Source organism: Cuculus canorus, chromosome 15 (genome assembly GCF_017976375.1).
Source record: "Cuculus canorus isolate bCucCan1 chromosome 15, bCucCan1.pri, whole genome shotgun sequence".
NCBI classification, from domain to species: Eukaryota; Metazoa; Chordata; class Aves; order Cuculiformes; family Cuculidae; genus Cuculus; species Cuculus canorus.
This window is the reverse complement of record NC_071415.1, coordinates 2,637,484-2,660,710: the sequence shown is the minus strand read 5'-3', so window position 1 is coordinate 2,660,710 and position 23,227 is coordinate 2,637,484. Positions and strand designations below refer to the sequence as shown.

At 50.5% G+C, this 23,227-nt stretch overlaps 1 protein-coding gene across 1 annotated transcript in view; it reads right to left on the bottom strand.

Moving 5' to 3' along the window:
- Nucleotides 1-2,308: 2,308 nt before the first annotated feature.
- Nucleotides 2,309-23,227, bottom strand: part of RAB40C (RAB40C, member RAS oncogene family) — a 33,481-nt gene continuing 12,562 nt past the window's right edge. Inside the window, exons 2-6 of the mRNA XM_009571003.2 lie at nt 17,087-17,147; nt 14,322-14,382; nt 4,986-5,063; nt 4,378-4,600; nt 2,309-2,725 (exon numbers count right to left, since the gene is read on the bottom strand). Coding sequence (XP_009569298.2) covers nt 2,445-2,725; nt 4,378-4,600; nt 4,986-5,063; nt 14,322-14,382; nt 17,087-17,147 — 704 coding nt within the window. The 3' untranslated portion in view covers nt 2,309-2,444. The remainder of the gene's footprint in view (nt 2,726-4,377; nt 4,601-4,985; nt 5,064-14,321; nt 14,383-17,086; nt 17,148-23,227) is intronic.

The window sequence follows — 23,227 nt, the reverse complement described above, 5'->3', positions numbered from 1 at the left end:
AGGGGTGGGCAGGTGCCACACGTGGCAAAGCCAAACGAAGCAGAGGTACATCAAGTGTTTTGAGACATGCAGCAGCTTTGTGATTCTAGGAAGGAACTCTTCGTCCCTCTTCGCCCTGCACACCGGTGCCGGGAGCAGCCCAGCGGAAGGGCCCCACGGGTGGTGGTGGCTGGGAGCAGCCGCCTTTGGCGGTGCCCATCACCTGTCAGCCGTATATCCCAGGCTGCTGAGCCAGCGATTGTCTTCTGCTGTGTGTGAAGGGCTGGGAAACAGGTGCCAGCCATCCCAGACAGGTTCCCAAATCCCCCGGCCTTCGCCCCACCATGCTGAGCTTGGATGCGGCTTTGCTCTTGAGCCAAGCCAGCACTACAAAGGATTCTCCCCCGCCTCCATCTGCCTGGGGTTTAATTCTCTCCTTGCTCATTTGAGCTGGGCAATAAAGCACGCTAGAGATGAGCCAAGGTCCTGCCCTTGCAGATCGGGAGGGGGAAGACTCCTTCACCTTCTGGGTCAGCTCAGAGGGGAAGATGTCCTCATGGAGGGACGTGCCCCTGCCCAAACAAAGGGTCTGTCGGCCGCGTAGGAACCGCCGCGGCTTCATTCTGCCCATGCAATGCAACAATCTGCTTCAGGGTGGGGGAAGAACACACCTGGAGGTGTTGTTGACACCAGCAGGAAGATGGAGCATTGTACTAGCTGGGTTCCTTGCTGAGGAGAAGACCAACCCAGCAAAGGAAAAGCTGTTCACTTTCTAGCACGCTACTCACAATCTACACATCCCGGTTGCCTACAAGGACCTGTTGACACAGCTGAGTCCCGCTGCCAAGTCCCATGTAGCTTCTGCAATGAGGGCTCGGTGAGACTTCTAAGTTTCCAGGTGAATCCCCAGCACAGATCAGCCATGGGACCAAGCCAGGGAAGCTCATGGCACTGCTTGAGGGAAGATCTTCTCCCACAGCACATGCACACCTCAAGCTGAGCACGCCTGCCCTCTGAAATCCAGGAGCGGTCCTACAGAGCAGCGCAGTTTGCTTTCCCGGCTTCCTGGCGCTGCCACGAGAGCCAAGCACAATCATTGCGATGGGATCCGTGGGCTGGGGTCTGCTGTTTCCATTCACCTTCTCAGTCCCTGCTCCTTCACGCTCCAGTGGGAAAAGCTGCTTCTGTCCTTTGCCCACTTTCATCCAGGAGCAGCCGCAGCAATGCGAGCCCAGGCAGAGCGTCTTTGGGAAAGCAAAGCAAGAAGCAGCCGGGATCCAAGGACTGTTGTGCGGGGTGGTGTCAGGGGGTGGAGGGCTCGGGAAGTGGCAAACAGGGCTTTGCAGCAACAAGGGACAAATCCAGGACTTCTCCTCTGCTTCAGGCACGATGCTTCCAGCCTCTGCTCCTCAGTCTCCCATCGGCCGCTCATCAGAAGGTGCAAAGTGAGCAAGGCATCAGTCTGACCTCACAGCTGCCCCTCCGTCCTGCCTGCTGGAAACAAACCCTGCACCGCTGGCCTATCCACTCTGCCCCTTGATGCCTTGACATCCCACCCCCCACCCTGCCTTCAGCACTCACAAGTTTTAGGGAATGATTGCAATAAAGCAGCTTGGGATACATTCCACAGGAGTTGTTCTTTCCTTCTGCACATGTATCTAAAAAAGCCCAGCACAAGCCCCGGTGGCAACTGAATGTCCCATTAAAGCATTGCTATGTTTTCATCGGCTCCACTTCTCCCCTTTTGCTGGCACTGTGAAGGTTCATCCAGTGCTTGTATTTACATGGCTGCATAAAATTTTCCCTGACTACTTCTTAAAAAAACCCTTAGAAAACAAGTGAGAGATATATATATGTATAACATTTATATAAATAAGCAAGGAAGGCAAGCAGACTGCTCCCTTCCCCTTTCCCATGGGCCAGCTCTTGCCTTGTTCTTTGTTTTTGGCAACAGCAGGTTAACATCCCGGTGAAAACTGTCTGTAGTCCCCTGTCCCTGTTTCTTTTTTCTCTACATCCAATGCTCACTATTGCACCAGCAATCTGTTCAGGAGTCCAAGAGTTAAAGTTGCAGCACAGACTCTCCTTGCGTACTCCCTTAAGCCTCTCAATCTTCCATTAAATCCATTTCTCCATTGAGACTAGATGAGCTTTTTCCCCTTCCCCCCTCCCCAACCCGGCAGCTGCTGAATTTTCCACCCCAGGCCGAGAGGCAAAGTCCAAAGCATTCTTGGAGGGTCACTTGGCAGAGTACTCTCCCCGCCAGCGCCGTGAGATCCAGCCGGCACCGCGCTTCGGATGTGAAGCCAAAATGTGAGCAACATTCCCAATGCTTAGCGACACAACCATCTGAAAAAGCAGCGGCCCATCCAAAAGGATCCAGTTGAAAAGGGTTAAGTGTGCAAACAGCTGTACATCGGTGGGTGGGTGTGGATATGTTCGAAGCTCACAGTGCATCCATCCTGCTAAGAGATCTTGCAGTTGTTGCGCGAGCAGTTCTGTGGGGGACTCTGGGGCGGACGAATGGATTTTGATCTCTTCAAGCTGTTACCTTTGCTGCTGCTCCCACCGCCGCTGCTGGCCAAGGAATACGACCGGCCGTGCATCATCACCGCATTCATCCCGTTGGCCATCGAGAAGGATTTTAGGTGGCTCTTGATGGTGACGGGCAGCGGCAGCTTGTCAATGAGGTGGACTGGGGTGCAGGACACAATGGCTCGGCAGCACAGGTCTTGTAGGCTGAACACTGGTGGGGAAGAGACCAGACATTCAAGAGCCAAGAAATTTCGAGGGCTGCTTTCTCCCTAAATATTCCTCTGCTGTGCAGTTCATGCTCCTTTGGGGAGAGAAGCTAATAATGGTCGCATAGGAACCTTTCACAATAGGGAACAGCTAGGACAGTTAGGACAATAGCTTGGGCAACTCTAGAGGTAAGCTCTGCCACTTGAGGTCAGCGCTTCTCAAGGGACCAGCTTTGGTAACAACATGGAGCTCAGACACTGCCACTCCGCCTCTGCACAACACTCAGGGCAGCCAGGGCCTCACTCACATCCCTGCCAGGCACTTGGCTTCTCAGGCTGTCGTTTGGCAACAAGGACATGCCCAGGGCAGGAGGCAACAGGGTCAGCAAGCCCTGGAGCAGCAGCCTCACCTGGGACCTGCTTGGGGAGCCGCAGCCATGGGGCCAGCTCCCTGCAGAGTGCGTGCACTGACAGAGATCCCATCAAGGCAGAAGGAGGGTCTACCTTTTGGGCTTCTCAGTGGCCTCTTAATTCAGTGTACATCACGTGAGCCTGCTCTGGGAAGTCTACTGGGCTGGGATCTCCCAGCAAGCAGCCACACGAGGGCACGCGTTCACCTCCAGCCTGCCAGGAAAGCCGTGCTGCTGTTACCAAGCTGGCAGCTCCTATTTCCAAGTCGGCAGCTCCTACTCCCAAGCCGGCAGCTCCTACTCCCAAGCCAGCAGCCCTTATTCCCAAGTCAGCAGCCCCTATTCCCAAGCTGGCACCCCCTATTCCCAAGCCGACTGCCCCTATTCCCAAGCCAGCAGAGCCAGCGGACAGCAGGTCTAAGTCCTGCCTCTGGAAGAAGTTCAAGGAGGTCTGTGAACGCAGCCCAACTCCTGCCACCCCTCCACAAGCTGGAGCCAGCAGCATGGCAGCCAGGCCAGAAGCAGGAGTCCTGACAGATACTTTGGTAACTGGGGCTGGCAAACAGGGTTTTCCCTCCTCCGTGGATCCATAGGATCCATATGAAGGCAGGTCATCCCAGGAGTGTTGAACTCTCACTGCCAGCTCAGCACACTGCTACCTCCAGTCAGGAACGTGGCACCTAAGACTATTTTGCTTCAAACGCAAAAGGCTGAGATGTAACACAGACTCTGCTTGCAGTTTGCCCACAGCAGCACGTCTGCCTGGATATACGGAACATGTCAGCTGACTGGCACATGCTGACAAGCAGGGATGGGATTTAGTTCCTTTCAGCTCCTTGAGCTCATACTGCCTCTGCGTCTCTCCAAAACAGGAGACACAGGTTCAGGCAAAGGGTAAGGACAGATATGCTTACACTTGGATCCATCCCACACAGCCGTTTGATTGAAGTACTTTCAAGTTGTGAGCTTAATTGCCCTCATCCAAAATAAGTGGAGAGGTGTGGGATGTCCCGGAGCAACTCAGATCCTAGACATGCTGAACATCCATCACCACTGGCTGCCGGGTTCCTGTGCTGGTACAGGCAGCCCCGTGGCTTGCTCAGTTTCTCCCACCCAAGGCTGTTCTCCGCACCAGGCATGTTGAGACCCCACAAAAAAACACACCTCCCACTCAGGCTGTCAGTCTCACTCTTCTGTTTCCACCCTGCCAGCTCTCACACCTTCCCCACACCTTCCTCACCACTGACCTCGGTTGGGTCTCCAGATCTTCTCCATGCCGTGCCGCATGAGGACGATACGGGACAACTCCGTGAAGGACTCAATGACGTTGAAGTTGCACAGGGGGCTGACCTCGAAAAATGTCATGCAGTTCTTCTCAGCGTAGGCCCGCGCCTGTTCCGTGGGCACCTGCCGCTTGAAGGCGAGGTGAAGCCTGTTTCCCACCAGGATCCGAGGGACACCTGGGGCATGCTGAAAGAGGGAAAGAAGCGGAGAAATCATGGCTTGTCCTCAGTAAGGGTAGCCCACAACCTGTATTCTGCTCAGCTGTGATAGTCATGAAGGACAAAACAAGAGAAGCTGCTCCATGACCAAGCAGGACTGCCAACATCAGTACTGCACAGCGAAGAACAGGAATTTATCCTCTCTGCAGGCCATTCTAGAGGGAACCTTCTTCTCTTTCAAGGCTACTCCCAAGCATTTTCCTACTCCTCTGGGTTTATACAGAGGTGGAGGGCAGACACATCCCCTTGATGTGATTCAATGCCATCATTCCCTCCCCATGGCAGAGCCTTTCCTGTCCCCGTATCAGAGGTGGCACCTCCAAGGATTTTTGCTCTAGACCACTGCAACTCACCTCATCGATTTCCTTTATCCATCGGTCTATTCCATCGAAGGACCAGCGATTAGTGATGTCATACACCAAGAGAATTCCCTGGTTGAAGAAAAGAAGGAACAATCAGGAAGTTTCATAGAAGGGAGATGTACCTGAAGGACCACCTTCACATGCCAGAACCAAAAGCCTCAGAGACAGAACACTGCAGTACTCCAGCTGCATTATCTGTGTGCTTGCTAGGACAAAAACTGAGACAAGCAGCCTATATAAACTCAGTCCCAGACTATTAGGAAAAGTTTCTCTCCTGTTTTGGCTTTCATGCCCCAAAACATGGGTGCTTCATGCCCCAAACAGTTTCCAAAGCAGCAGTTTCTACAAAGGCAGAGGGGCTGCCTCAGAGACTGTGCACCTGGAGAAGCAAGGCTGTGCGCCTCCTCCTGTCACAAACCTGAAATGGACTCACTGGGGCAGAAACAAGTTTTTTCTTGTCCTCTTACACAGCCTAGCTGCATCCAGTGGTGGGATGGTAGCAGAACATGATGGAGTTACTAAAGCTCATCCATCTTCAACACATTTTTCATCTCCAGGACCTGCCTCACTCTGTTATCACTCTGCTGGCAGAGAAGAATTTGAGTGATGCCACTAAGCAACGCAGAATCATCTGGAGGACAGATCATCAGAGGATGATGTGGACCAGGATCCACGCCAGACATTGCTGAAGGCAGCCGGTGTTGCCCATTGCCACTGCTGCATTGGCAGAGGGGACACAGCACAGTCATGCTGGCAAACCCCAGAGGGTCCCGTCAAAGATCCTCCTGAAGAACCTTTGTCCTTATCTTTTCTTCTGGACCTACTGCATCCTCAGGCCCACATCCATCTCCCCTAAACACCACCCACATCCATAACTCACTTCCCAGCCACCTCTCGCAGTGCAGCACAATGATGCTGGCAACCAGGACAGGCACAGCTCAAGGCAGAGGATGACGTGGAGCAGCCCCTCGGAGGGTCTCCACCCTTGCTCTGAGCCTGGCTAGCAGGACTCAGCACCATGAGCAGACCGCCGGCCTTGCCATTTGACGGCAACCCTGAGCAAGTGAGCTTTTCTCAAATCAAAGTGTTTCTGAGGACAGGCAGAAGGAAAGTAGGCTATGCCTGGCCCTGCAGGCACACAAGTCAGTGCATCAGGAGCTGCCTCTCGGGACCGGGTGGGCACACACAGCATTTAGAGAACTGTCGTAAGCAACAGCCCATCTGCAAGTCACCCGTTATTTTTCTGACTCCATGCCAGTTTCTTCTCTGCAATCAAGGACATTTCGAGTGACAACAGGCCCTCCAAGGTTGCTTCCCAGAATCGCAGCTGAAGATGCCCTGAAATGGGGACGACGGAGGAACAGATGATCTCACACAGTGAGAGGAGGCAGCGCAGCTGGGATCACAGTGTCGGATGAAAGGCAACCCAGCAGCAACAGGACCAAGCTAAGGGCAAACCAAACCAGCCCGAGCTGACTCCAGGGTAACAGATCAGTGAGTGGTGAACTCGGCAGAACAAGACTTCTCTGACTCAGGGCTGTCCTCCAGGAACAGCCTCCCCTACAGCAAGTCCTCAGGGCAAGTAAAAGATCTTAATTTGGGAAAACCTCGATGAGCAGCCTAGTTCTCCTCAGGAGATGCCTGCATATGGCACAGTGAAGGAGGGAGCTGACAAGCTGCCTCACATCTGTCCTGGTACAAGTCAGAGACCATCCAGCACCCTCACGTACCAGCGGAGTTGCCCCTTTATTCATTAAAATGGAAAATCTGAAAATCCACTGCACAGGTGGGAAATACAAACAACCCAGCCCTCCAGCTTTATGATACTTGCTGCTGCCAAAGCCCATGAGGAGCTGGGGGAAGCCTGTGCAGCAGCCATGTACAGCAGCCATGTACAAAGACGTGATGTACCTCAAGTTCATGAAAGCCATAACCAGCAGCATGAGATCTGGAGCACACAGAAAGGATCAATGCCAGGGCATCTAAGCCACAGAGCACTGGAATCCTCATAATGAAGTCGTGTCCTGAGCTGGCGCTTGCAGTGTTCCCCCCTGTCTCTGCATATGCTGCTTGTGCCTTGTCACGGTTTGCCTTTCCTCCCCAAGTTCTCTCAGAATACACAGCTCACCAAGTCAGCCCCAGTCTTGGTCACAAGGATTCTGATTCCAGAGCTCTGTCCTCAATGCACAACACTTCACCCCAGGCAGTCTCTCTCCAGGAGAACCTTGCTTCTACTGTCCTTGCTGCCTCTCCAACCCCTGCATCTCTGCGCTTGTACCAGATGCAGAAAGGCTCAAACACAGAGAACGAAGTGGAGAAACTCCAAAATGCAAGTCATGTGTGGTGGGTTGGTGTTGATGTTTGACAGCCCAACACGGAGAGCAAGCCCTTCAACTGCTGGGTTTCAAGTTGCTCTGAGAGATCTGACAATGAGTTTTCACAACTGCAGAAGCACGTTTGGAGTGGGGGGAGAGAATGCGTCTTTGGTTTCCTCCAAAGCAGCCTGGAGCTCATGTCCAAAGTCCAGAATTTTTTTGCAGTGTCATTCGTAGAACAGCCAAAAAATCTTCAAGATGGGAGGTTGGTTTTGTTTTGGAGAAGAGAAAACAGTTTCTCCTAGGTTTGGATAGGAAAAAATCAGAATGAAATAATAATTTTCCATAATTAAAAAATCCTAGTTCTATGCAAGAAGCCAATCAATGCCACCGAGATACGCCATATTTTAAGTGCACTTGGGAGAAAAGCAGACTCTAAGCTTTCTTTTCATTCTATTTGTTTCAATTTCTGGCTTTACAGGCTGCACATATGAATGAATTAAGGAAGTAACAAAGCAAAAAGTCCGCTGACCCCTTCCAAGACAAACTGCCAGCAAGTTAAATAAAGTCTACTTATTTTATTCCTAGATTGACAAGATCCTTCAGCCAAGAGCAGCAGACTCAAGCCCTAGTTTTGTGCAACTGCTTCTGCCAGAAATGCAAAGGACAGTTTTCAAGGCTGCTGGCAGCTGCTGCCTGGATCCTCTTTAAATAGGAATAAGGAGAACAGATCAGCAAAAATGCAGCTCCAAGTTCTCAGTGGCAGGGTAGAAGGTCAAGACCATAATCTCTAACTGCTAGCAGAGATGCAGCCCTCCAGCTTGCCCTCCGAGTCACAACACAGCTCCATGCATGCACAGCTAGAGTTACGATTGCCGAGAGCTGCCTCAAGGTCCGGAGACACCAAAGCCAAGTTCCCTAATGCCTCACTTCTGTCCCCATCCTCCCCAGCAGGGGTGTAGGACCAGGTCCACTTCTACTCAGCAGAAGGTGGAGGAAGCAGTCTTAAAAAACTCTGCCCAGCCCGTGGTGCTGCCGGGTAACCTTGTCCGTCTTCCAAGGAGCACTGGCATGCAACAGCCACCACGTTTCTAGAGCACACATCCCAAATACACTTTGTCCCCACCATTTTCTCCCCCGGAGAGACCAGTCCAGACATGCAGGCAGACAGGGAGTGGCTCCAGCTCTGCACACAACTCCAAGCGAGAGCTGTCGGGCTTTTTCAGTTTTTCTTTTTAAAAGTCTCCTTTGGAATAATGTGCACAGAATTTTAATTGGCTCAAGTGGACAAATGAACAGCTTTTCATTTGCAGCCTGAATTGTTCTCCGTGTGCCTTGATGGCTGGTAACACTAATCAGAGAATGCTTTGGGTCAGAAGGGACCCCAAAGCCCATCCAGTTGCAACCCCCTGCCGTGGGCAGGGACATCTCCCACTGGAGTAGAGCAGAGGGACAGAATGCCCTCTCATCCTGCTGGTCCCATTGATTTGGATGCAGCCCAGGACACGAGTGGTTTCTGGGCTGTGAGCGCCCATTGCCGGCTCATGTTGAGCTTCTCTTCCCCCAGCACCCCAAGTCCTTCTCCTCAGTGCTTCTCTCAATATCACCACACACCTCAATTTTCAGTTTCACAGAGACCTTCTGTAAGTGTTACATCCTCAGGTCCCCACAGCATGAAGTGAAGAGCTGTGTACTCAGGTTCTCGGATCAAGGGTGTCCAGGAGCCCTCACCAACCCTCCAGCTGCCTTTCTTCTCTTTCTCTTCAACCTGCCTACAGGCTTCTGCATGAGGTGGAAGATGACTGGGCTCATCCCCAGACCTGTCTCAGATCTTTTCACAAAGTACATGTCCCTTCCAACCCAAACCATTCTGTGATTCTATGACAGTGTGCCTCGCTGGTATTCTCCACCAATGGGAAAGACCTGTTGCTGAAGAAGCCTGGAAGATCCCCCAGACTGGACTTCTGTGGCCCACATGACAAAGTAAACCATAAACAAAAGACCCAGCGCTGATGATAACCAGAACACTTTGTCTCTTCTGCGTGCTCTTTCAGAGCTACGTTTGCTCATGGTTTTCCAACTGGCACCTTGGACCTTGGCTCATGGACAATGACATTCTGCTGCCAAACCATTTCCCAACAGCATAACACACTGTGGGGGGGGAGGTGTTATTTATCATGGAGCTTTTGATGAACACTTTGGCAGGCAGGGCGGGCTTCTCCAGCATCTGGAAAACCCCATCCAGATGACCCAAGCCAGGTAGGGTATTTGCAGCAATCAAGAAAGCCATAAGGTAGACCAGAGCTGAAGTCTGCTGAGCTGCCAATAAAGCCACCACCTTTCTGCATACTAAAAAGCCCTGTGAACAGAATAAACAGCAGCTGCTCAAATCACCTGCCTAAGCAGAACTCAGCAATATTCATTACTGTGTTCGGGCTGCAGCGTTGCTGTAAGACAGGAGCATTTTTCAACATTCATTATCTTTCTGTAGATGGTCTGAAACTGTTCACGAAGGACCTTTTGTATCATGCTGCCTGGGAAGAGCTGGCAAACGACATTTCCAGAAACAGTTGAAATCACCAGCATATGAGGGCATCAGGAATGATACCAGCATTGCTTCTTCCTTGCTAGATCATAAAGCACCACCACAAGCCTCTTTCTCCCCTCCGTGACGACTCTTGGAATAGTTTGCACTTGCTCCCAGCAGCCAGAAGAGCCACAGCTGCACCCAACAGTTGAGAACAGCGTGCCAGCTCTGCTGTCAGCATGACTGAGACCTTAAAGCCAAGCAGAAAAAGCCAAAGAACAGAAGTTCAAGAGCAAAATGAAAGATTTCTAAAGCATCTTTGAGCACCAGTGAATGCCTTTCACCATCCACTACGCTGCAATAATTAATACAAAGATCCACCTGCAACACAGCAAGCTCCCAACTCCATGAGCATGGGGTTCTATCTCCACCCTCCTGTGGCCCAGCAGTCACCATGAGGTGGCCTGCAGGCTCTCCCTGCCCCACCAGTGCCCAGAGGCCAGTGCTCTGCTACCCCAGACACAACTGCTCCTCTCTTGCCCCAGAGCGAGACCCTGAAGTGATGCAGTGAGGACCTGCTGGCCCAACAGACCCTGAGAGGGAAAGGACACTGAAAGCCATTGTGATGGAAGAGACACTCAAACCTTAGGGAAGCAAGAAGAGAAAAGGAGGCGGGCCCCAGGCATACCAGGATGCCACAAGCCACCTTGAGCCAAAAAGCTCATTGCATCCCTGATAAGACCGGATCAGCCAGGCACGGCAGGAGGGAGAGAAAGCAAGATAGAGCTGTGGTCCTCACAGCAAATCCTGAGGTGAACGTGGCTGCTCCTCCCTGGCTGAAAGAAATGACTGGTCCTCATTTGAGGCCAACTCAACAAGAACAGTAAAGCTATTTTACTTCCGATGTTTTCAAGAGGAAGAAGTTTCTGCTGAAGATGAAAGCCATGTGGCTGGGTAACCAGGTAAATGTTGTGGAGTCTAAACTGGTGAAGGCATTGAGGTGCTGAAGAAGTGTCCTCGCACTGGGGAGTGACGAGACTGCCATCCTGACAGAGCAAAGCATGAGGCTGTGCTGTGGGAAAAACTCCCGAGAAGGTTTGCTCCCTATCTGGAGACTGGTTTTCCACTTTGCAACCTCTTCAGTGTTTACTTCAGACTATTTGGTTCCTAAAACTACACTTGAGAAACAATGAGGTGTGTGGGAAAGCCAGGCATGCTCCTCCTCCTTCAAGGCACTTTTCATACCAAGTATTCTCTTAAGCACAGGCTATTCAGACAGACTCACCCTGTTCCCAGGCAGCTGCTCTCACAGCCAACCTGGCAAGTCCTCTTTGGAAACTCATCCTTCGAGCTCTCCACGTGGTCCTCACAGGACGCTCAGTTCAGAGTCTCATCCCTCTGCTCAGTGAGAACCTTCTGCTGATCTTCAGTGTGAAGCTGCTCATGGCCAGTTAACGCCAAGCTGTTCTTGTACAAATATCATACTGCATTTTAAACAGAGCTTTTCCCACTGTCGCGTCTCTCTTCTCAAGGGGATTTATTTTTCCTGAGGTTTTGACTTGCTAGGTTAAAAAAAGATGTTTCTCTTGCCTCCAAGTGGATTTGCATCAGGCTTCCCACAACAGAAATCCTGAAGCCTGCTGATACCAAGACAGCAGAGGGGAAAGCAGACAGCTGAAGCAAAGAAGCCAGGACAACACGCAGCATTAAATACATCTTGAAGAAATAAGAGACCTTGGGAGCTTTTTCTCTCTTCTCCCCTGAGATCGCACTGGGTTAAGTTGTCTTTCTGGTAACGCTATGCCAGAAGAAGTTGGCTTCTGCACACTGAAAATACCTGGAGGTGTTGAAGTCCATTCTTGCAGACACCCAGGCATTTGTTATTCAAAACAAACAGTCCTCTCACTTTGGTTAATGATTAAGAGTTTAAACTAAGATATTTTCTTCTTTCATTGAAAGATGTGAATTAAGAGAGACATCCCCTGTATTCCTGCTAAGACAGGAATATCGCTCTGACGTGGGAGCCAGCCACCAATGCTGAAACCAATCCAAGTTTTATTCCAAGCCACCCACAGAAGCCTGTACAAGGACTCTTGTCATCTGTCTTCAAGAGGCACCCACTCCTCGCTGTGCTCATCTCACTAAGACTTCAGAGGGCAGCGGAGACCCTTCATATGGGAACCGCCTCTCCCCCCCCCCCCCCCTTGCTGGGCAGGCTCCTTGTTTAGGGCAATTCTGTCGGTTTTAGGGGTAAAGGTTGTCTACTTTGGCAGATCAGGATTAAGGCATCACAACAGTACTTTGGAAAAGACAGTTGTTGCCCAAGCAGAACGCAAGGCTTGAGGAAAAAGTGTAAGGCACGCCTTGCTGCACAAGCAAGCTCTGCAGCGCGGCATTCAGCAACAAAGCTATCACGTTAACAGTGCCTCTGCCTGGCTGCCAAGGTTATTGCCAGCAGCTCTCAGACAGACTCCTTGGAGGGATAAGCAGCTATGATGGATGAGGCGAACTTTGCAGATGTTCAGGTGAGTTCCTAAAGCAACACTGATAAATAGAGCAGAAGGGCAAGATGTTGCTTCCAAAGCAAATAAGGTCAAGAACTTCATTTTGAGAAAGGAAGATGAAAGCAATCTTCAGTTTCAAACTTAAGGTCAGGCAGATACACAACATCTGTCGGCATCCTGCACCAAACACAGCCTGCAGGGACAGCAGGCTGCAGGAACCCAACGGACATACCGTGCAAGGGTCTGACAGCTCCACTGCAATTTCCAAGCACATGTGTACCTGTCTCTCCATCCAGTTCAGGTATTCCCATCACAACCTATCTCACCTTTCCTGTCTGCCCCAGCTTGCTGCACGGCGAGTTCTGGCATGTGGGTGCAGGCTCTGCTGGGTGCAGCCTTGGGCAGCCACAGCTCTTGCTCTGAGGAGCTCACAGGCTACACAGAGGGGAGAAAGTCCTTAATGCAGCAATTTGGAAAAGCAGGTCACGCTGCCAACAGAGGTAAAAGCTCTTGGATGATATTTGTAGGCACATTAGTTGGGAAGCCTGCTGCTTTCTGTTCCTAGTTTAATTTGGCATGTGACACAGCAAGGTCTCAGAAAAAGACTGACCAAAGCTACGTTACGTGGTCACCAGAAAACAACGCTGACTGATTCTGTTCAGCTACAGCTGGTAGGGCAGATTCCATGGTCTCAAGTGCACAAGTTTTATTAGGATTGGTGCTGTTGATTTTTCTGAAACATAGTACGGGCAGGGGGAAGTTAAAGATAAACTCACACGCTGGACAAAGCATGCAAATGGGAGATCCTGTACTTTCCCACTGCCTGAGGCGCGCTCCAACACTCCCTGCCTTGCACTTTTGGAAGCATCAGGAAATTGGTCTCTGCTTCAAAGGCGCTGCCTCAAAGCATCCACAGCCCCAGAGATGTGTCCTAACAGGAATAAATGAGCCACCGATATGGATACCAACAGCACATCCCAGGCAAAGAGCTCTCACATCTGCAGCACGAGTGAATTTGCAGGGAGTTTATGGATTTTGCCAGTTAGGAAAGCAAAACTCTACAGCTACAAGTATCAAAAAGCCAAAAGCAATAGTGGCAAGAGCTTGAAAAAAGGTGGCAAAACTTTCCAAAGGCTGAGAGGCTGCCAGGACACTGGCACAGTCAGGAGGCCAATATACACCTTCTGACTCTGAGTGTCTAAGAGAGGAAGAATCTCCTCCAAAGTTCTCCAATTCAGAAACAAAAGGGAAAATACAGTACTTCATTGAACTTAGGGAAACTTCATCCTGGAGGGACTCTGTCATGTTACTAAAAGGACGCCAATAAATCAGTGACTAAGTGCTAAGAACTAACAGCAGTTTTTCAGAGGACCACAAGTTTCTTCTGCTGTTCAGCATCCCAATCCAGCTCTGGAGCAGGGCCCAGAGGAGAAACTCACACTGCAACGCTCTGCCTTGTTTTTTAAGGAGCTTACTTCACGATCCAAGTGAGCTGCTCTAGTTTCAAGTCAGCATCAAACATGCAAGTAGAAGCCACCCTATTTTTGGAACAGACTTGAAGGCAACATCGACTGGAAGAACTCCACTGGGAAAGCCAGTGCCACATTTAAACAAACCTGACAAACCTCAGAAAGCCTGAGCTCCCACACTACAGCTAAGGCAGTTCTGGAGCTGAAATTGCCTTGTCCTCTCTAACCCCATCTTCTCAGCTCGTCCCCAGAAATGAATGCTGAATATGGTAACAGATGTTTTCCATGGCAGCCTCCAAAACTCTGGCATTCACTCCCCTCTCTCCCACCTTCACCACACCAGAACACCAGGCAGCAAGATGACACACAGCGCCTCTTGGCATTTCCATAGATCCCATCCTCTTGATACTTGCTGCGTTCCTCTTCAAAGCTCTTTACTCTGTCACTGGAGATTTTTTACAGACCAAAGGAAAAGCACAGCTCCCCACCAAAGCACTGAGAGCAGCACCTACCTGGGCTCCTCTAGAGTAGGATCTGAAAATGGTGCAAAATCTTCCTTGCCCTGATGTGTCCCTGCAATACAGAAAAGTTACAGCTGTGAGTTGAGGAGAATCAAATCCCAGACTGCATATCTCCTGAAGGACCTAAAAACCAATAAATAAAAGTCAGTGTTGATCTTGTTGGATCTTTAGAATATGCCCGGTACCCAAACTGCTCTGCACAGTGGCTTTGGGAAGAGTTGGTGAGTCCATCACCACCTTCAGACACACTCAGCGTGTGTCTGACCTCATTCTCACCGTGCTTCCCAAGTGGAGAGTACAACCCCAAAACTCTCAGCCTCAGCGCTACCTGATGATGTACAAGTCATTTTACTCCTGTGAGCAAAGGATTCTCTCTCTAGTTCTCTGCAGTCACCACAAGTTCAAATGCAGAGCAAGACTGCAGACTTCTATTCAGAACAGCTGACTGACCATAAAATGACCACTTGAGACAGGAGAAGTTGTCCTGCACTGCCTAGTTTCACTTATTTTTCCAAACACGTTTTAACCAGAAATGAGAGGAAGTACCTTTATACCCCAGATCTGACAGATCTGGTTGATCACACCCTGTAGAGAGCTCAGGAACCCGCCCAGGGAACAGTGTTTCTAGCCCCCTGGGACAATAAGGAGCTATTCTGCCACGTTCCTTTGTCCTGACTGTAACTCTTGACATGGTGTAAGTCAGCTTGAAGGCACTACCAGCACCTCTCAGTGCCTGTGGGAACAGCCAGGACAGTAAGGCAGTGCCCGGTACACCAATTTATCCGGTACATACTGAAATGTGTCAGGGTAATCGCAGAGACGTTATGGTGTTTGTCACTTCTGTTCACAGGGCCAGCATAAAAGAGGCATGAATGACCACTAAGGAGCCTGATGAAATCCTCAGCCACAGACCTGCACCAGCTACAGTGACCTCAGGTTCTGGACAGTCATTCTTTCTGATCTAAAGCTTTCAAGTATCATAGAATTTGGTCCTGGGCATCAGTCTAAGTCTGTGTTTGAACCTCCTTCTCCCTGACAATCAAGTATTGGGTTGTACGAGGAAAGCAAGTGTAAAAGGTTACATTAAGGCATCATTAACTCATGCTACTGGTTTTCAGGAAAGGTCCTGTGCAGGTTCTCCAGCTCAGTATAAAAAGAAGAATTTCAAGAGGGAAGCAGTAAGTCACTACATACTCGGGGCTGAAATGTTCAAGTAGACATCCAGCAAGAAAGAGAACAGAACATAAGCAGCACAAACCGATAAATATACCAGCTGGAAGAGATAACTGAGCTGCTTCTGTTCTTTTGTAAGAAAAACGAGGACACTTAGCTCCAGAGAGCAGGGTGTGATTAAACCACGAAAGTACATGCTGCTGGAGTCCATCACTGAGGCTGAGAACAAAGCGTTCCCTCCTGTTTAACAATCCATGTAGATCACCGATACTCCTGTTACTCGATACAAATGTTAGCAAAGGGGATATTTAACTCCCTGGCATTGGGGCTTGTGTCATTCCCTACAAGACACCCAGAAGCGAGGCAGACTACCCACCCGTCCTCCTTCACCTACAGGATTGCTGTGCCAGCTTCCAGCAGGTCACACTTCAGACAAAGCTGGGTCAGAAGGACTCCAGGTCTCCCTCTGATGCTGACAGATAAGGCAGCGGTCGCCCCTCCCACACAGTGTTCTCCCATCTTCACCCCAGTGTCAGGTCACTCCAGTTAGTCCTGCTCTCTAGGGGTTTGCCACGCTCTGACACCAACCGTGAGGTCTGTTCATTGCTCTTGCTTTAATTTTCTACTCAAGTCGTTGAGTAATACCCAGCTTCTGTAGGGATTAAGGGCTTCACTCATGAGGTTCAACAAGGCCAAGTGCAAGGTTCTACACCTGGGTTGGGGCAATCTGTGGTTTCAGTACAGGATGGGGGATGATGTAATTGAGAGCAGCCCTGAGGAGAAGGACTTGGGGTGTTGATTGATGAGAAGCTTGACATGAGCCAGCAATGTGTTCTCGCAGCCAGAAGGCCAACCGTGTCCTGGGCTGCATCCAAAGCAGTGTGGCCAGCAGGGTGAGGGAGGGGATTCTGCCCCTCTATTCCTCTCCTGGGAGACCTCATCTGGAGTATTGTGTCCAGTTGTGGAATCCTCAACATAAGAAGGAAATGGAACTGTTGGAATGGTTCTGAATGATCAGAGGACTGGAGAACCTCCCATACGAGGACAGGCTGAGAGAGTTGGGGTTGTTCAGCCTGGAGAAGACAAGGCTCTGAGGAGACCTTATAGCGACCTTCCAGTACCTGAAGGGGCTACAAGAAAGCTGGAGAAGGACTTTTTACAAAGGCTTGTGGTGATAAGACAAGAGGCAATGGGTATAAACTGGAGAGGGGCAGATTTAGTCTAGACATAAAGAGGAATTTCTTCACCATGAGAGTGGTGAGGCCCTGGCCCAGGTTGCCCAGGGAAGCTGTGGCTGCCCCATCCCTGGAGGTGTTCAAGGCCAGGTTGGATGGGGCCTTGGGCAGCCTGAGCCAGTGGGAGGTGTCCCTGCCCATGGCAGGGTGTAGAACTGGATGATCTTTAAGGTCCCTTCCAACCCTAACTCTTCTGTGATTCTATGATTCTGTAACAGCGAGCCAGCCTCCCCACATGCCTGGGGATGCTCTGCACTCTCCGCAGCTCAGTACAGCATCCCACCAGCAGCACCACAGCCCCCAACACCAGCCCAGCACTCGCAGTCAAAGCGTCTCAGAAACACTCACCAGAGTTCCAGCTTGACCCTTCTGCCGTCCAACAGGATCGTAGTGGTCTTGTAGTCAATTCCTGAAAGGAAATCAATAAGAAACTAAGCAAACTCTGAGCAAGTCTTCAGAGATGAACAGGAAACCTGCTCTGTCCACCCCGTCCATCACTTCACGCATACAGACAGTGACGGTGACTTGTGTGTCTGTGGATGGCTACAGAGCCTTGACAGAGACAGAGCTCTGCTCCAAGGCAAAGCCCACCCCTGTGGAGCTCTAGTCTGCCTCCAGAAAATACAATTAACCCCTAGATCACTTCTTACTTCTCTGTTGTCAGATAAAACCCGTTAGGACTCAGGCTGTCGGAGGTACAGTGTTATCATCCCAATGACAGAGTTAAATTACAAACTTGGAGGGTGAGCCAGAGAGACGAACAGTTTAGAGGCATCTCTGCTAAGTGAGCCTGCGGACCCACCATCTCTCAAACACCACCGCCCGAAATGACCAAAGTACATCTGGGAGGTGGCTGACAGTGGAAGTTTGTCCAGAGAAGGCTGTTTCTGCTCCTGAGCAGCTCTCAGTGGGCGTCACACAGGGTCAGGAGAGGCAGAAAGCCTCTCTACCAGCACCTGAGAAGGCAGCAAGAACAACTCCTTTCTACCTAGCCATTGGCTCAGAGCAGCAGCAGCCACTGGGCTGTTCACACGAGAGCTGCCCAGCACCTCTGGACATGCATAGTCTGTTACAGACCCATTTCTCACACTCAGGCAGAGAAATTGTTTAAACAAGGGGCAACTCCACCAGCAACACGTCCAGACGAGCCAAATACACTGCTCGCCATGGCCCCAGGCACAGGAGGAAAGAGGCATTGTCTCCCACCTCCTTCCCCAAATCCTGGTCTCGGGAACAGGCAAGGGGCACCAGGTGCCTGGAAAAAGCAGCTTCTCTGCAAGCTTCCTAAGCTTCAAGTGCACTGAAGTTGCTTCAACAAAGCGCTGTGCACCATCACTGCGCACCTAAAAATGTTTAATTTATAATCGCTTTTACTAAAGCAGCATTGCTTCACTCTGATTGGATGAGCTTCATTTTTCCCCCTCTTGCTAACAGATACCAAAGCTGGAATCTATATTAAAACTCCACTGTTGTGTTACACCCTGTATTTCCTATTTCCTGCAAGGAGAACACTGCCCCAGTAACCAAACAGATGAGTTTGTCAATAAAGCAAATGGATTTTCCTGAGTCATCAGCAGGAGCTCCCTGTTAGTGAACAATAAATTAGATTTCACCCTTCACATGGTGCTATAAAAAGCAATAAAGATAATTATCTTAAATTCCAACTATTTCCAGTGCTTTATCACAGAAAATAGACAGTTCACATTTCATCTCCCTCCAGAGACAAGTGAATGATCTGTATTTATTTTCTGACATAAATCTCCCCTGTCCCCAGCGAGCGGCACCACTACAGCAGTGGGAGCTCCACAACCAGGAGCAGCTCTAGACATGTCCCTCTCCAGTTTCAGAAGCAGGATCATCCCCTGGCACAGGCTGATGGGCCGTTAGGGAAGGCGCTAATTAAACCCACTGCCCTGCTTCAGATCCCAAATCCCCAGAGCCTCTGCTCCAGGCAGAATTGCCCCAAAAAAGACAAAAGAGCTTCCTGCAAGCACCAAGTCCTCAGCATCCTCCCCACCAGAAGCCCAGGTGCACAGAAGAGCAACACATGCGAGCACCAAGGACTGGGAATGCTTTCAATATGTCTTCCCTCTGCGCCCATCTGAAACTATGCCACGTACTTTAAATCAGAGCAATACTGGCTTCCGAGCAGAGCAATGCAGCCATGACCAAAGTGGGCAACTACCAGAAACCACCCTCGGAAACCTTCCTGAGCTCCTGCTGCAACGACTCCTTGCTCCAAGGATGCTCAGGGAGGATAAATAAGCAAAGCAGAAGTCCTTCATGTCCTTCCTTGATTCTGCCCCTGTACTTGGCACTACTGAGGCCACACCTTGAATACTGTTTTCAATCCTGGGCCCCTCACTACAAGAAGGATGTTGAGAGAAGAGCAACGAAGCTGGTGAAGGGGCTGGAGAATAAGTCTTACGAGGAGTGGCTGAGGGACCTGGGGTTGTTTAGCCTGGAGAGGAGGAGCCTGAGAGGACACCTCATCACTGCCTACAACTACCTACAAGGAGGTTGTAGAGAGGTGGGTGCTGGGCTCTTCTCCCCAGTGACAGCTAACAGGACAAGGGGGAATGGCCTCAAGCTGCACCAGGGGAGGGTCAGATTGGACATTAGGAAGAAAATTTTCACCAAAAGGGTCATCAGGCACTGGCAGAGGCTGCCCAGGGAGGTGGTGGAGTACAATCCTTCCCAGGGTACAGGCAGGGATGGCAGCCCATCGCTTGTCCAGGAAGTAGCAGAGCTCACCACAACAGAGGGGTGCCAGCACTCTCCAAGCACTTGCTTCTCGCCACGCTTGGCGTCAAATGCTGAATGCCCAGCGAAAGGGAATCTCCAAACCCATCTCCTCATGGTTCCACAGAGCTGCCAGTCACCAGGCTTGCTGCCTGGCTGCGGAACATCCCTGCCTCATGCAGAACTGGTCTCCTTGGTCTCTGAGTGTTGGGGGTGAGGGGCAATGGCCTTTCCGAGGGTCACATCCCTGGCACTATCACCATGGAAGCAGCCCGAGGAACTCCCAAAGGCTCTGGTTAAAAGCAAAGCGGGTTTGACTCTTTATCCCAGGCTGCAGTCAGCATTTAAGCAGGGTTGGAGGAAGCAATGTGCTTTAACCAGCTTACACCCAGCTTGGGAGCAAGGACTACGTTTACAAAGAGGTTTTTGAGCAAAACTCTACCCACAAGCTTACTGAGAAGCACAAAAACTACCCAGCTGAAGAAAATCTCCGCTTCCCTCTTACATACACACTTGGTGCAGCGGGAGAGCTCAGTCTCCCCTTACAGCTTATATGCAAAATGGGTTTTTTTTCCCCCTATTTTGTAGCTGTTTAGCACTCAGAGCAGCTCCCAGCTCCCTTTCCCTGCTCCAGCTCAGCCTCACCCTCCACCTTCTCTCAGGGATCTGGGACAGATGGTCCCAGAAGCCACCAGTGGCCACCACCACATCAGCACTGCTTCCCTGCCTTTTCACCTCAGGCAGCCGAGACCAAGAAGTTAAGGGAAGTTTTTTACAATTGAATTTCTGTACTTGGCAGGGTTTCCCCCACCCGAGCATCACCTCTGCAAGCAGCCAGGCACAGCTCATTGTGAGACTGACATTTCTACTACACCACAACTCGCTTTGATCCCCCAGAAGGGATGAGCTGCTCCCAACCCCACGCAATGTTCCTGCAGCAGCCCAGCCGCCCGCAGGTGCCTCCACAGCCCTGCCTGGCCCCCACGGCACTGGGGGAAAAGCAATCCGTCCTGTTTAAAGCTTGTTTGATATCAACCCATCTCTTTCTTGACCAATATCTAGCATGATGCAACAAGGCTTGGAAGACAAGTCTGGGCTGTTCTCTCTCATTCAGCATTCAAGCTGACTCCTCTGCTATTTTTCCAGCCCTGCTTCAGCTCCCACTGATGCTGATGCCATCTCAACCTCGCTTCTCCGAGCGGCAGCCAAGCTGGCACAGGGTGCTCTGCAAAGCAATCTTCTTCTGTCACTGAGCCTGATGTCAAACACCCCGCTGCAGAGCCGGGTTTCACACTCCCGGGCAAGACTCCAGGGAATTCCAAACCTTTATTTCTTTTGACAGTCGGTATAAGGAGTACCTAAGAAAGCAAGTCATTTTCCCATGGGAATAGGCAGGATGTGTGATAGGAAAATCTGACCTCTTCCAAATTACTCATGCAGAGCACAGCACGCTTTCCATTGATGTGACCTTGGAGCCCAGGATGTGTGCTCACAGCCCAGAAAATCAACGGTATCCTGGGCTACATCCAAAGAAGCATGGCCAGCAGGGAGAGAGAGGGCATTCTCCTCCTCTGCTCCGCTCTTGTGAGACCCCACCTGGAATCCTGGGTCCAGTTCTGGAATCCCCACCATAAGGATGAGCTGTCGGAACGGGTCCAGAGGAGGGCACGAAGATGATCCAAGGGCTGGAGCACCACTGCTATGGGAACAGGCTGAGAGAGATGCTTTTGTCACCTCGGTTCTTATGTGAATTGTTTTCTGATGCGGGAGCTGGAAGCTACCACCTCACTTTGTTTGTCCACCCTACGCATGTTAGCTGAACTTCATTAAAAACACAAACAGCTCCCCCAGCATACAGAGATGCTGTAGATGCCACCTCAACTTTTCTCATTCTCTTTTGTTTTAAATTAAATTAAATTGGGTTCAGTTTATTTATAATGCAAAAGAAGTCAGCCAGCCCATTTGCAAAGTGATATCTAAGGTCAATGGACAAAACTTGCAGTGTACGATGATGACAAGCCGAGGCCAGCCCTACACTCAGTGCATTATATAAATAGGAAAATAAGATCAATTGAGCACAACTTTGTTACCTGACTAATGCTGCCTTTTGGTGGATTATTATTTAGGGCTGGAATATTATTATATAGGGCTAAAATAGAAAACATAAAAAGAGAATATATGTCAAATCTTTAACTTGCTGAGATGTCGCAGTGAGCTCAAGAAACCAGCTGCGAAGGGGTTGGGCTTTGCAGTGTTCAAAAGCATCCTCAGGAGAAAGGGATGCAGGTCTCTGGGAGCAGCTGGCAAACCAGTAACTGAAAAGTTTGAATGCTGTGATTATAAACCAGGCAACCACTGTCAAGAGTACTGAGCAAACCCTGCTTCTCCTGGGCAGCACTGAACACCTCCCAGGCAGCCACGGCCAACTTCACCGACAAACTGTGATAAATCTGTAACCCAAGTGTTATGGCAATCACAGAACCATTTGGTTTGAAAAGACCGTTGAGATCATCAAGTCTTGTCCACTACTGAACCAGATCCCCGAGTACCTCATCTACCCATCTTTTAAACCTTCCCAGGGATGGTGACTCCACCACCTCCCTGGGTAGCCACTCCAGCACCTGATAACCCTTTTGGTGAAGAAATTTTTCCTCATGTCCAGTCTGAACCTGCCTTGGTACAACTTGAGGCCATTCCTTCTCGTCCTATCATCTATCACCTGCTAGAAGAGACCAGCACCCACCTCGCTCCAACCTCCCTTTCAGGCAGTTGTAAACAGACATAAGGTCCTCCCCTCAGCCTCCGCTTCTCCAAGCTAAAACAGCCCAGGTCCCTCGGCTGCCTCTCATAATCCTTGTTCTCCAGACCCTTCCCCAGCTCCGTTCCCTTCTCTGGATGCACTCCAGCCCCTCAACGTCTATCTTGGAGTGAGGGGCCCAAAACTGAACCCAGGATTCAAGATGTGGCCTCACCAGTGCTGAGTACAGGGGCACAGTCACTGCCCTGATCCTGCTGGCCACACTGTCTCCGATACTGGCCAAGAAGGCCAATGGCATCTTGGCCACCTGGGCCACTGCTGGCTCATATTACTTCACACACTAGGACGGATCAGAAGCCATAACCACCCAGGCTGCAGCTGGTCTTAAATGATTGTTTTAATGACAACAAAATCAGATAAACACCACGGAAAGCTTTGGAGTGGATCAGTGGTTTGTAAGCACTTTTTTCTTCCCTTTCACGAAAGGAAAATATGAAGAACAAATCTTCAATGAAGCTTCTCAGCAGCAAGAACTCCAAGAACTGTGGATAAATTGAGTTTTAACACTTTATCACCACTTCAGTCCAATGCTGTGTATGCCAGCGAGAATACCACAGCCAATTGTGGATTTTTAGGAGAACAGGGGACTATGCATGAGAAACCCTATCCCCTCCTTTGGCAGTCCCTGACCAGCCAAGCTGACAGGCTCCCAGGACAACCCCAGGAGAGGTCTGGTGAGGCTGTCCCCTCCTCAAAACCCTCCTGCAGGTCTGGCAGAGCCTGTCTGGGCAACACTTGTTCTCCCCAGCATGGCATGGCCCCTCGGTGTGCCTTTGGGATGGACAAGTTGTGAGTAACATAAGCTCTCGTTCGTCTTATATGTGTCTTGCCCGCTCCCTGCAAAGGGCTCCTGCAAACCTTCCAGCTGGATTAAAAAGGAAAACCAATGAATTCATCTGTGCAAAACCCAGCACAGTGGCTGCACCTCT